Genomic DNA, 14,894 nt, shown 5'->3' with positions numbered 1-14,894 from the left:
AGTATTTATGCTGTAAATAAAGTATAACAGTGATGTGTATACCCCGCTGCATTACATTTCCATTATTTGAGTTTTAACATTGATTTTAGAAGGGGTTGATGTTTTTAACAGATTTTTTTTGAGGGATGCTGATGACTCGAAGCTTTGCTTGGTTAGGGTTTACTGCCGTTATTTGTACCTTTTGAATATCTGGAATATTTGATCAACTGGCACACTCCTGGTCCCATAGGTGCTGGTTAATAAAACATTTGCTGTATTTGTTATTGCTGAAAGAAACCTGGCTGACCTGCTCTTAATACTGAACTCAACTGTGTTAGAACCATATACTTGGTCACATCACCAAGCTGTTTAAATTGAACATTTGCCGTGGCCAATGGAACAGTTGGGAGAAGAAAAGAAACAGTGCATGTCTCTATCTCTGAGCCAGAAGATCCAAATTCAAGTCCCAACTGCTCCAGAAGTGTGCAATAACACCACTGAACAGGTTAATTAGAGAATATCTACCCTTCCAACACTGGTTGCAACCAAGTAAAAATGCAACTTGGATTTCCTCTGTGTTGTTACATGTTGAAACAAGCAGTCTGTATATGGTTACAGATTACTTGTTCACTTTCATGTTGTTAGACAATGGTTTTCAATTCTTAAATAACTGCTAATTTTCTAATCTGACAATTTGATTCAGTAAGTTTCAAACTTCTTTCAAGAGGTTGCTGAGGAATTTCAATCTGAATCTAACAGCCTACTAATTGCTCAAACACAGATCAGCTCATCAATAGTTACCTTTCGAAGTATGTCTTCTGCTAATGTGAGGAATGCTTTCTCAATGTTGATATTAGCTTTCGCACTAGTCTCGAAAAACCTAATCCCATGTTCTCTGGCAATCTAGAACAAAACAAATTAGCCAAATCACACAGGATATCAAAGTATGTGCAAAATGAACAAACCACCCAGTCGCTTTCATTGATGTTAAGCCACCGTAAAATATTTCATTATGCACTTACATTTGATGCTCAGCAATTACGGCAAGTATTAGACACATGTGAAATAAGGTGTAACAGTGGCACAGATTCAGTTGATGTTATTAATAAGAGGTAAAGTTTAATTACACTGTTCAAACCTGATTATAGGGTTATTTTATCCCAGAAGTCAGACTCCACAAGCAAAACACCTGACAATGGTTTAGAAGTACTTCAGTCATAATCCCACAATGACTGGTCTGAGTGTTGGCCCTGTAATTTCATTAAAATAGTACGATGGACAGCACTGGCTGGGTGTTATTCCAATGAATATACTTGGAACATAATTTTAATCATTCCATTACCATAACCCTATTTTAATTTCCAGATTTCTCTTTCTGTCCCAAGTAAGAAGCTCATAAGCCTTAGGCCAAAAAGAATCCACAGGTGAGATATAAATCGATTATATATATGCTGAATAGTACCACACAGCATCCATGGGACAAGGTGAAGCAATACACCTCCATGAACTACCACAGCTGGTATGAAAATTGAATTCATTCATGGGAACAGGATGTCACTGGTGAGGCCAGCATTTATTGCTCATCCTTAATTACCCAGAGGGCAGTTTAAGAGTCACATTACAGTGGGTCTGGAGTCGCATGTAAGCCAGACCAGGTAAGGATGCTAGTTTCCCTCCCTAAAAGGACATTAGTGAACCAGGTGGGTTTTCCAATAATCGACAATGGATTCATGGTCGTTGCTAGACTCTTAATTCCAGATTCTTTTTTCATTAAATTCAATTTTCACCATCTACCAGGACAGGATTCAAAACCAAGTCCCTAGGATATTACAAGGGTCTCTAGATTAATTGCATAACAGCAAAAGCTAGAATGATGTCCAGGTCTTGCAGCACATGTTAAAGTGACTTGTGACATGTTGAACACAGTGTAATCAGCATCCTCACTTCTGATCTTATGATAGAGGAAAGGTCATTGATATTTGTAGCTGACAATGATTGGGACAAGGACACTATCTAGAGAAACACCTGCAGCAGTGTCCTGGGGCAAAGTTGATTGGCATCCAACAACCAACTTCCTGTTCTTTTAGATAGTTGATGCCATAGGCATAAAAGCAACCCATCCACTGAGTTTTAATTAGCTTCCTTCTAGCACAGGTAGAGGCGAGGCAGCAAAAGAAAACAAAATGTTTCACACTTGTTTAAAAAAAAAGTAATATTAACAAACAAAGCATCCATCCTGCTCCCCTGTAACAGAGCAAGCGGTTAATTAGAAAGAAAGTGCATCAGAATTGACGCAAAAGACAAAACGAACAGAATCTTGAAATTAATACCATTGCTATTAGTTTTGAGAGAATATTTACATATTGTGTTTTAGGGCCAGCAGTTTTTATAACTAATGGAGTAACTTAAATATGATCATTTGTTCCAACACAGAAAACACAGCAACCAATTTGCACACAGTACAACTTGACCAACAGCAACAAGACAGCAGATTGTATAAAAATTATGGTTAAGAAATAAACATTGGCCAGCACAGTAACAATAGTTCCCTTGGTCTTAAAACATCTAAATGTGCTATTTTGAAATTTGCTAGAGATGACAGAAGGTGCCTTGGTTTAACTCTGCATCATGAAGACAAAAATTCAAACTCTGTATTTGTAATATTGAGGAGGTAACTGGCAAATTACAAGATCCTGAAAAGGACATAGGTTTCATATGCCCAATAGGTATCTCTGCAGCCAAATTAACTATACAAAGGCAGTAACTGCAGAGTGCATTTCTGGATTATGAATTAAAATAAAACACAGCTTCATCCAGAATATTGATTGAAAGCAGTATAGTGATTCCACCAAAGAACACACGAAATTGAAGCCAGGTTTAGTTTCCGGACAACACTTGCTCAGCTCATCAATGCTTATGTTCTCTGCATACATGATCCCTTCCACCTTGGCTTGGGAAAGGAAGATAAGGAGGTGAAATAGCCAGAAGAAAATATAAAATAACATCCAAAATGCTTAAACAAAGACATGGGCTGGGAACAAACATAAGGGCTGCAAAAGGTCATAAAGGCCCTATTTGGACTGGACACCGTAAATTAAGCATAAACATAATAAGCATAAGAAAACTTAAAATTAGAGTGATTGAAGGGAAAAAAATATATAATCAGCACACAATGAGGGGTGGAAAGGAAAGGAAAAGAAATTTAAAAAGCACAATTCATTTGGACTGCCTGCATTGAAATCTTTGAAACAGTATAAATTTCGAAGTAACCACTTCCAGCTATTTAAAATCACTAGAGCAAAAACAGGTTTGAAAAGTAATTACTTCAAAATTGAAGTAATTAAAGACAACATTTGATCTATACTGAATGACTTCATAAATATCAGGGAAAATCAACTGAAAAGAAAAAGAGCTCCAATCACAAAGTGCTTCTTTAGAAGCATTAAAGATTTAGCATTTAGAAGCATTCAAGAACAGCTTCTTCCCCGCTCTTATTAGACTTCTGAACGGACCTCTCAAATTTCAAATCCAACTTTGATCTTGCTTTTGGTGCACCTCTTTGCAGACATAACATTGCATTCCTCACTCTGTTTATTCACCCTATGTTCTTCGTATGTTATGGTCTGCCTGCACTGCATACAAAACAAAACTTTTCACTGCACTTGGTTACGTGAGACAATAAATCAAAATGAAGGACAGGTATTTTCATACGAAAATTTTTAAAAATGGAATCATTCTGGGATGTCTCGCATACTACCCATCACAAGGTTGAAAATGACAGTTTTAGAGCGGATGTACAGGTATTAAATACTACTGTCAACTAGAGGAAAGTCTGAGATGCATTACAAAGAAAGAAAGTAATCATGTGTCAAATATAAATCATTATTTATTTTACCATTGATTCAAAAACAAAAACTTCAAACTGAAGAGAACACAGCAGAAAGCCAGAATCCCATAACACTATTCTTCCTAATATTTGCCTACTTTAAAGTTTGAGATTTGTAGTTCGGATTGTGGATGAGGTTGTAGATATGCTCGCCGAGCTGATATGTTTGGTTGCAAACGTTTTGTCACCCGGAAGTGATACCAAACACCCCAAAAAACCAAGGCATATAAATAACAAGTGGGACAGAACACAGACGCTTTACTGGAGGTGCACTGATAATGTTACCTAGCAGGGTGACAAAATATTTGCAAGCAAATCCATTGGCTTGGCGAGCATGTCTACAACCTTATATGCCTACTGATTATACATGCACCAAGACGTATCAAGCATTCTCCTCAATCAGAAACACTTACAGTTTGATCTTAGGTAAAGTCAACGGTCATGGGTTTAAGCTCCCAAAGGGCTCATGGTTTCAATGCAAGATGAGCAACTGAAAGGAATGATGAAAGTACAGCTATTGTTGCATTGTAGGGAAACAGTAAACAACGTGCGTACTGAAAGGTCTGAGAAACAGCAATAATAAAAACTGTTACTTTAGGTTCTGTTACTTAAGCAATTAAACTTTAGCCAGGACACTGTCTCCATTTTTTGACGAGTGCCATGCATCTTTTGTGCCTGGCTAAGGGGTGAAATGGGGCCTTGAATTAACACTTCACTGAAAATACAGAACCTCAGAGAGGACCATTTTCTCAGAACGGCAATGAAGTATCAGACTCCATTAAGTAGCATTAAGTCTATGAAGGAGGTCATGACACAGCCTTCCTAGTCAAAACAAAAAGTGTTAATACAGAACTAAAACCAACATTTCAAGAAGAAATACAGAATGTTAGATTGTGGAGATCTGTCTGCAGCCCTCAGGTCTTGCAATTCTCCCTTTTACCAAGGAATGGTTGTTGCAAAAGTCCATAGAGAACACAATAATCATTAATATTTTAAAACAAAAACCTGCACAAGCAATTACCTGCTCTCCTTTTGATTTCAGCACCACTCGCTTGTCTTCCATGTCACATTTGTTGCCTAGCAACATCCTCTCTACATCTTCATTTGCATGCTGAAAAATAGGTTTTGGTTGTCAGTTTACTGATTATTAAACCAACCATGTTATGCTTCCAAATTCCCAATCCCCCACGTGGAAAAGAACTGTTAGTGTTGCTAGAACAGATTTAAAATTACCACTTTCTTCTCAATCAGATCAACAAATGAAGCAAAGAAAGTACAGTCACTGAATCGTACAGCATGGAAATGCGCCCTTTGGTCCAACTCATCCATGCCAACCACGTTTCCTAAGCTGAATTAATCCCATTTGCTTGCATGTGTTAGTTTTCAAAATGGTACTTGGATCCATTTGCACAATGAACCTTTTGTTACAACAAGGTGTAGGGCTGGATGAACACAGCAGGCCAAGCAGCATCATAGGAGCAGGAAGGCTGACCTTTCGGGCCTAGACCGTTCATCAGAAAGGTTTCATCAAAACCCTTTTGTTAACAATCTTTGCATCTTTGCTTGAGTATATTTGTCATAAACTAATTCTTATTTACAGAAACATAGAAGATAGGAGTAGGCCACTCAACGCCTCAAAACTACTGCCTCATTCAATATGATTACAGTTGATCTTCGAGCTCAATACCCTCATCCTGCTCTCCCTTCAGATCCCTTGATGCTTCGAGCCACAAGAGCTAAATCAACCTCCTCCTTGAAAACACAATGTTTTGGTCTCAACCACTTTCTGTAGCAGAGAATTCCACAGGCTCATCACCATCTGGATGAAGAAATTTCTCCTCATCTTAGTCCTAAAAAGGTTTGTTTATTCTTTAAACTCCTTAAACTATGACCCCTGGTTCTGATCACCACTGGGAACATCCTTCCTGTATCTAACTTATCTAGTCTTGTTAGAATGATTTATTGGTTAAATAAACTTTGCAATTTTCTGATACTAAACCAAACACAGCTTCATATCTGTATAACTGACAATATCACTGCCCTTTTCATAATTCGAGTTTTATTAACGGCCAGTGGAGGAGTAAAACCAGGAAAGGAATTACTCCACCCCTCCAAACTCAATCCTAATATTCTTTTGTTGGAGACAGCTAACACGGCACCTGTGTGACATTATTGTTACTTGCCACTTATGAGCTCTAGTTTCAATGTTCTCTTTTGTCTGTACAGCTGGCAACAGAACAGAACACTTCTGCCAATATGACTAGCGAAAATATACTGATAAAGTTAAAGATGGTCAATCCTTTACGGCACTGCTGAGTTACCCTGCAATCATGCCCTCTAGCTAAGAAGATCAGTCTCCAACACCTGCCATCTTTCTTTGTGCTATGTACAAGTCCAGCAATTAGAGAGCATCAAGAACAGTTCACTGCACCTAGTAACTCCCACTGACTTTGATTTTACTCTAGCTCCTTTTTGCCAAGTGTAGTCACTCTCATTTCTGGAATTCAGCTCCTTTCCTGCCATCCCACCATTTTTGATCAGAAGTTTAAAACTTTTGTAACCCTCTGTTAGAGATAGTAAGAACTACTGATGCTGGAGTCTGAGATAACACAGTGTGGAGCTGGAGGAACACAGCAGGCCAGGCAGCAGAGGAGCTGGAAAGCTGACGTTTCGGGTCAGGACCCTTCTTCAGAAGAAGGGCCCCAACCTGAAATGCCAGCTTTCCTGCTCCTCTGATGCTGCCTGGCCTGCTGTGTTCCTCCAGCTCCATACTGTGTAATCTTCTGTTGTTAACTTTACCAATTCCACTCTTCCTAACATGCCACTATTCCATTTAAATTCTACAATTCTTCCCACAAACAGGCTTTGTTTTCTGCCAAGCAAGCTACTGATGTTGAATACAATCAAAATAGCTTCTGCTGTGTGAATGGACACAAACATTAAATTTTGGAACCACAAGAAGTAGGATAAGCGAACATGGTCAAGGCCACTGTCAAAAAGTTGTTTCTTTTTTCTTTGTTATCCATTCGCGGAATGAGGGCATTGCTGGCTAGGCAGCATTTGTTGCCCAGAGGGCAGTTCAGAGTCAACCACATTGCTGTGGGTCTGGAGTCACATGTAGGCCAGACCAGGTAATAATGGCGGTTTCCTTCCCTAAAGGACATTAATGAACCAGATGGGTTTTTCCGACAATCGACAATGGATTCATGGTCATCATTATACTCTTAATTCCAGATATTTATTGTATTCAAATTCCACCATCCGCCATGGCGGGATTCGAACCCGGGTCCCCAGAATGTTATCTGGGTCTCCGGATTAACAGTCCGGCGATAATACCACTAGGCCATCGCCTCCCCTCAGTAAGTCACTGCAGTGGAGGCAAAAGAATGAAAATGTTTTAAATATCTGGATGCTGAGAGAGGTTGAGAAAGCAGAATAAAGATCAGTTTCTCAATAAATTATAGATAAAATATTCTTAATCTGTAATTAATTTGTCATCAGGGGGATACGACCAAAGCAGCATAAAGTGCGATTAGGTATTGACTCAACTGCTTTCTTTATGGAACATATTCTAATCATGTCCTGGAAAATGGCCCAAGATTATTTGTTTTTCAGGACATCAGGGTACTCCAGGTTGCCATTGTTTACAATCCTGCACTTTTTTTGGGGACAGAAATACCAGGAAATGACCGGAAACATTTGGCTCATTGTAATTTATTGCAGGTTTATGAACATCTGAGGCAAATCATACTTTAAGTGCAGGTGGATGGAATTACAAAACATTTCCAAAACCACCCACAAAAATCAAATTCCCAAGTTTGATTTCATTAATGAGATGACCCTAAATACTCTGATGTAAAGCAATTTTGTTTCCAGAAGAGTCAATAAAAATTGCATGGTGCACGACATTAAAATTTCAACACCTACTTGACAGCATATTGTGAAGGTTAATTTAAAACCCTAAGCATCTGTGCTGCACGTTTATAAGCAATTAATGAACTAATTGAGGTACCCAGTCTTCTACTTCTTGAATGTGGCAAAAGCCAGAGAAACCATGGTTTTAATTGCTAATTTTGGAAGTACTACTTAATTAACATAGCATTAGGCAGCAGTCGTATACAAATACCAAGTGACAAAGAACAGGCATCATATATAAGAGAATTGCCCACACTAAGAACCTGAAATAAGGCACAAAACATTATTACAATAGCTTTTGCTTGTAGTAAGCCACGGAAACTGGAAATGTAACCAGAACAGAAGGATGATTTTGGAGACAATAAGGACTGCAGATTCTGGAAACCAGGATCTATAGGATAGGGGCTGCAAAAGACAGTATCCAAGGACCAGGTAAGTCAACATTTCGGACCAAAACCCTTTGTCAGGGGTTGCCAATAAACTAAAATCGTTGTTACAATTATCACAAAAGATGCTTAAGAAATGCTTAGTCCTGAATGGGGCAAGTGCTTTATCAAATTACCAAGTTTCTACCAGAATGTATCCCGGAAATATGAAAATCTGTTAAGCAAATTATGATTTAGTACCAATTAGTTCAAACAACTATTTTGACAATTTGGATTTATATAGCACCTTTAAGGCAGTGAGGCGTCATAGCAGCTGAAACATACTGGTCTGAGCTTGAACTAAAGTTATGTAAACAAATTACATTTTCCAGCTGCCTCCTTAAATTTGTGCATTTTGGAAATTTGTTATTTGCACCTAAAATGGTGTCAAGCTTCCAAAATCTATTATCCTTCGTAAAAAGTGGCGCTGACAGTGGTAAATTAAATTGCGAACATAACAACCAAAATATGACTTCATTTTTATATCCATTACTTCAATATAGCCTCTGGAGTTTTATTATTTGGTTAAGGTTGTATTGGCTATGTTGGAATGCACCAGTTTTCTAAGCACATGAATTAGTTTGTGGAGCTAGCACCAACTCAATCACAAAATCAACTTTGTATGACAAATTCAAGACATTGCAGAAACTCTCAAACCTTAAAATAACTCCGCACACAAGACCACCCATGACAAAAGAACCTCCTTCATAAAACAACATTTGTAATAAAATTACAACAGTAATCTTACCTCATCTATGTTCCTCAGCCATTTGCTGATGTTTTCAAAGCTTTTGGCATTTGTGATGTCATAGACTAGCATGATTCCCATTGCTCCCCTATAGTAGGAAGTGGTGATGGTGTGAAATCGTTCCTGTCCTGCTGTGTCCCTTCAAAATGAGTAAAATCAACTATCAGACCTTTTTTAAAAAAACTGCATGCACTTTTACTCAATATAACCCACTATGACGTATCTTTTAGAAAATTAAAAGCATCACATCAACACAGGCTTAAAACTAGAACATTTTGAAATAAGTGTAACTTTTGCCTGTACTTTAAAGTCATGCAGTTGCAATTAAAGTCTAAGCTAAAATTCTTTGAGTCAGTACCTCAGCCAAATATTTACCCGCATGTCAGGAAAAGGGGCTTGGTCCCCAAGCAAATTGCTCAAGTTTAGATAGCAAATGTCATACATTAATGGTGGCACAATTATCCATAGACAGCAATGCTTGTCCAAGTACAGTACAGTAGACTGGAGCAGTACAATACTAAAAAATACTAATCCAGATTCCTAAATTACAATACTGATGCAATTATTTTATTATTTTGCAAATGCCAACGAGGGTGTATTTACAAAATTTTTGACTTTATAATGGCATTTTGATACTGAACGAGAAGGCATTTGTTATTGCATGTTATGACATTTCTGGCCTGCTGTTTCCTTTTTTATAGCGTACAATTGAACTTCCATATACAAATGTAACATACACATTAAGAATTATTACAACTGTTTATTTACGAAGTGAAGGGGTAATCCTGAGCAGTTTAACCAGGTCATCCATTTTGGTAGGAATAACAGCAAAATGGACTATGCTTTAAATGGTAAAAAATTGCAGCACGCTGCTGTGCAGAGGGACTTGGATGTCCTTGTGCATGAATCGCAAAAAGTAGGATTGCAGGTGCAGCAGGTAATTAAAAAGGCAAATGGAATTTTGTCTGCCATTGCTAGAGGGATGGAGTTTAAAAACAGGGAGGCTATGCTGCAGCTGTATAGGGTCCTGGTGAGGCCACACCTGGAGTACTGTGTGCAGTTTTGGTCTCCTTACTTGAGAAGAGATATACTAGCACTGGAGGGGGTGCAGACGAGATTCACTCGGTTGATTCCAGGGTTGAGAGGGTTGGATTATGAGGAGAGACTGAGTAGACTGGGATTATACTCATTGGAATTCAGAAGAATGAGGGGAGATCTTATAGGAACATATAAGATTATGAAGGGAATAGATAAGGTGGAGGCAGGGAAGTTGTTTCCACTAGCAGGGAAACTAGGACTAGAGGGCATCGCCTCAAAATAAAGGGAAGCAGATGTAGGACTGAGGTCAGGAGGAACTTCTTCACCCAAAGGGTTGTGAATCTGTGGAATGCCCTGCCCTGTGAAGCGGGTGAAGTTACCTTGCTGAATGTTTTTAAGGCAAGGCTCGATAAATTTTTGAACAGTAAAGGAATTAAGGGTCATGGTGAGTGGGCGGGTAAGTGGAGCTGAGTCTCAAAAAGATCAGCCATGATTTTATTAAATGGCGGGGCAGGCTTGAGGGGCCAGATGGCCTACTCCTGCTCCTAGTTCTTATGTTATTATGTTCTTATGATGATCAGAGGATTAGATTAGATAGAGTGGACAGTGGGAGCCTTTTTCCTCGGATGGTGATGGCGAGCACGAGGGGACATAGCTTTAAATTGAGGGGTGGTAGATATAGGACAGATGTCAGAGGTAGGTTCTTTACTCAGAGAGTAGTAAGGGCGTGGAATGCCCTGCCTGCAAAAATAGTAGACTTGCCTACTTTAAGGGCATTTAAGTGGTCATTGGATAAACATATGGATGATAATGGAATAGTTTAGGTTAGATGGGCTTCAGATTGGTTTCACAGGTCGGCGCAACATCGAGGGCCGAAGGGCCTGTACTGCGCTGTAATGTTCTACGTTCTATGTTATTTGGATATTAGCGTTTATGGTTTACTAGAACTGATAAACGAACAAGCAAGTACAACAGGAAAGGAAAAATGCTATAATATCCGCCAAAAATAAAATGAATACAATGAATATAAAATGAATAATGAATAATGAATAAATATCACTAAGATAGATTTGGGAGTTAATTAAAATTGTTATTTGTTTATGCTCCACAAACAAATTAGATAACTGGTCCAAAGGAAGTCAGATTGAAAACTGCACAGCCAAAATATTAATCATCCTCAATTTCTAAAAAGATAATGTTTCAAAAAGCCACACTTAACTGTACATTGTATGGAAGTAGTCAAAGAGTTGTAGAGTGCGGAAACAGACTCTTCAGTCCAACTCATCCATGCTGACCAAATATCCTAAATTAATCTAGGCCTATTTGCCAGCATTTGGCCCATCTCCCTTCAAACCCTTCCTATTCACGTACCCATCCAGATGCCTTTTAAATGTTGTAATTGTACCAGCCTCCACCACTCCCTCTGGCAGCTAATTCCACACACGCAACACCCTTTGCGTGAAAACATTGCTCCTTGACAAAAAATGACAAAAACAATGCAATCAGCACAAATCCTTGTGGCTCGCTGATGGTCACAGGCCTCCAGTCCAAAAACCAATCTCCACCACCATCCTCTGTTTCCTATCTTCAAGCCAATTTTGTATTCAAATGGCCAGCTCTCCCTGGATTCCATGTAATCTAACTTTGCTAATTAGTCTACTGTGCTGAACCTTGTCGCACACCTTGCTGAAGTCCATTTAGACAACACCCACTGCTCTGCCTTCAACACATTGTGAAGCTGGAAGAACACAGAAGGGCAGGCAGCAGAGGTGCAGGAAAGTTGACGTTTTGGGTCGGGGTCCTTCTTCAGAAATGGGGAGGGAGAAGGGAGCTCCAAAATAAATAGTGAGAGGAGGGGTAGGGCTGGGGAAAGGTAGGTGGGATGGTGGTACGTGAGTGCAGGTTAAGGAGTAGTGGGGATTGGTCAGTGAGGTGGGAGGACCAGATAGGTGGGAGAGAAGACAGTCATCAATGTAGTGGAGGAAGAAGTGGGAGATAGTGCCAGTGTAGCTACGGAAGAGGGACTGTTCCACATATCCTACAAAGAGGCAGGCATAGCTTGGGCCCATGCGGGTTCCCATGGCCACCCTCTTAGTCTGTGCGAAGTGGAAGGAGCTAAAGGAGAAGTTGTTAAAGGTAAGGACGAGTTCAGTTAAGCAGATGAGGGTGTCGATGGAGGGGGAACTGGTTGGGCCTGCGGGCAAGAAATAAGCGGAGGGCTTTTAGGCCATCTGCATGGGGAATGCAAGTGTACAGGGATTGGATGTCCAATCTTTTTTGTCACCTCTTCAAACAACTCAGTCAAGTTAGTGAGGCCCAATTTCCCACGCACAAAGCCATGTTGACTATCCCTAATCAGTCCTTACCTTTCCAAATACATGTATATCCTGTCCCTCAGAATCCCCTCCAACAATTTACCCACGACTAATGACAGACTCACTGATCTATACCTCTCTAGCTTTTCCTTACCACCTTTTTATTTTTAAAACTAATAGAATTATGATCACTGGACCCAAAGTGCTCCCCCACTGACATCTCAGTCGCTTGCCATCCTTATTCCCCAAGAGAAAGTCAAGTTTTGCTCCTTCTCTAGTAGATTCATCCACATACTGAATAGGAAAACTTTTACACATTTAAATTCTTCTCCATCCAAGCAGTTAACAATATGGCAGTCCCAGGCTAGTTTGGAAAGTTAAAATCCTCTCACATTACATTCTATCATTCCTCCAGATATCAGAGATCTCCTTACAAATTTGCTTTGCAATTTCCCACCCATTACTGGGGGGCTTATAGAGCTTCAAATGTTACTGGTGGCTCTTAGCAGAAAAAGGGAGTGACCTGATTATTACTCAAGAGGAAGCTGGACGTGTTCTCAGGGAGCAAGGAATAGAAGTATATGTGGGAGATTTAGAGGAGACTTGCATAAAGCATAATCACCAAAGATTATAGAATCACAGAATCCTTAGAGTGTGGAAACAGGTCTTCGGCCCATCAAGTACACAATGGCCCTCAAAGCATCCTACTCAGATTCATTCCTCCATAACCCACCTAATCTACACATCCCTGAACACTACAGGCAATTTAGCATGGCCAATCCACCTCGACTGCACATCTCTGGGTTATGGGAGCAAACCAGAGCACGCAAAGGAACCCACGCAGACACGGGGAGAATGTGCAGACTCCACACAGATGGTCACCCAAGGGTGGAATCGAACCCGGGTCCCGGTCGCTGTCAGACAGCAGTGCTAACCACTGAGCCACCGTGCCGCCTGGGCCAAATGACTAATTTGTGTACTATAGAATTGTACATAATGAATATTACTATTAAATTTGATTGAGCACTATAATAACAGACCTTAAATATTGACATATAATTGGGAAACCAACTAACAGAATGAGAACAATGCTCAAAAACAGAGAAGAGGTAAAGTACTCTATAAATCAGCAGTAGGAGGAAGAAATGAAGTCACAGAGGGGGAGTTCCAAAATTGCAGTGTCGATCGAGTTTGTGGTATAATAAGTTATAATTGCATTTATTTCTTTAGAAAAATCTGGAGTACATTAAAAGATTGCAATAATCTTCTGAACATGACTTAAAATCAAGTTGGTTTTCAAATGTATTGTATTTTTCAGAAAACTAAACCAATGGAGTTTATAGGGTTCTGACGACAGGTCACCAGACCCAAAATGTTGACTCTCATTTTTCTTCACAGATGCTGCCAGACCTGCTGAGCTTTTCCAGCAACTTCTGTTTTTAAACCAATAGAGTAGTCACCTACTGTTTTCTCCTTCTTTACCATTACCTGTATCCAGCCACAAAAGTACCTTTCCTTGATAGGTAATTCGTAAAAGTTCACCACTTACCATATCTGCAATTTGATCTTCTTTCCCTGCAGTTCCACCGTTTTGATTTTAAAATCAATTCCTGTAATTGTGAAGGCAACAATTTTAAAAATACTTTAAAACTTCATAGAGTTTTAAATTAATTAGGATTCAGATTAACTAACAGTTTAAACTCAACTTAAGATTGACTTGGTTCTATCTGCTGGGTTTGACAGCAGAATGGATTCTAACTTGAGCATGCTAAAACAGGAAAATTATAACTATTCTATTTAATATCTTCACTACTTCCCATTAAAAAAAACTTACAAATTTTGATTTAAAAACTTACATTTCATAAATAACATGCTGTTATTTTCTTTAGAAAACAAGTTCTCAATTAGAGTTTTAGGCTGCTAACAGAAAAGGTTACAGATAAAAAAAAGCTGATAATCTTAAACTGGCAAATTAAATCAATGAACACCGAAGCACATGTTGACTCTAAGAATTCCCTTTTTTTTTCCCCAAAGCCATAGGCCTACAGGTATAGTTAAAAATAATTCTTAACAATGAGGTTATGAATTTGGCCTTTGTCTACACAATATAACAACTTGAAAATTATCCAAAAATCAGAGCTTTTAAAAAATGCAATGTCATCCAAATATTTCACATCACTTGCAGAACAGAGTAAGCTATTACAATGCAAATACTCCCTCATCTGAATTTTGGGTACATAGAACATAGAACAGTACAGCACAGTACAGGCCCTTCGGCCCACCATGTTGTGCCGAACTTCTACCCTCAACCTAAGGTCTATCTAACCTCCACCGCTACCTTATACTATCATCCATATGCCTATCTAATAGCCACTTAAATGCCCCTAATGAGGCCGACTCCACTACCCTCTCCGGCAATGCATTCCACGCCCCTACCACTCTCTGGGTAAAGAACCTACCTCTGACATCTCCCCGATATCTACCTCCACTCACTTTAAAACTATGTCCCCTCGTAAAAGCTACCTCTAACCCAGGAAAAAGTCTCTGGCTGTCTATTCTATCTATACCTCTGATCATTTTGTACACCT

The 14,894-nt window shown here is 39.3% G+C and overlaps 1 protein-coding gene across 1 annotated transcript in view; it reads right to left on the bottom strand.

Moving 5' to 3' along the window:
* The window catches only part of LOC109932073 (ras-related protein Rab-10), a 43,585-nt gene that overhangs the window by 4,465 nt on the left and 24,226 nt on the right, over positions 1 to 14,894 (bottom strand). Inside the window, exons 2-5 of the mRNA XM_048597129.1 lie at positions 13,856 to 13,916; positions 8,954 to 9,092; positions 4,887 to 4,976; positions 781 to 882 (exon numbers count right to left, since the gene is read on the bottom strand). Coding sequence (XP_048453086.1) covers positions 781 to 882; positions 4,887 to 4,976; positions 8,954 to 9,092; positions 13,856 to 13,916 — 392 coding nt within the window. The remainder of the gene's footprint in view (positions 1 to 780; positions 883 to 4,886; positions 4,977 to 8,953; positions 9,093 to 13,855; positions 13,917 to 14,894) is intronic.

This window comes from Rhincodon typus, chromosome 5, assembly GCF_021869965.1.
Source record: "Rhincodon typus isolate 14 chromosome 5, sRhiTyp1.1, whole genome shotgun sequence".
Classification (NCBI taxonomy): Eukaryota; Metazoa; Chordata; class Chondrichthyes; order Orectolobiformes; family Rhincodontidae; genus Rhincodon; species Rhincodon typus.
The sequence above is the reverse complement of the archived record's forward strand: the minus strand, read 5'-3'. Positions and strand labels throughout refer to the sequence as shown.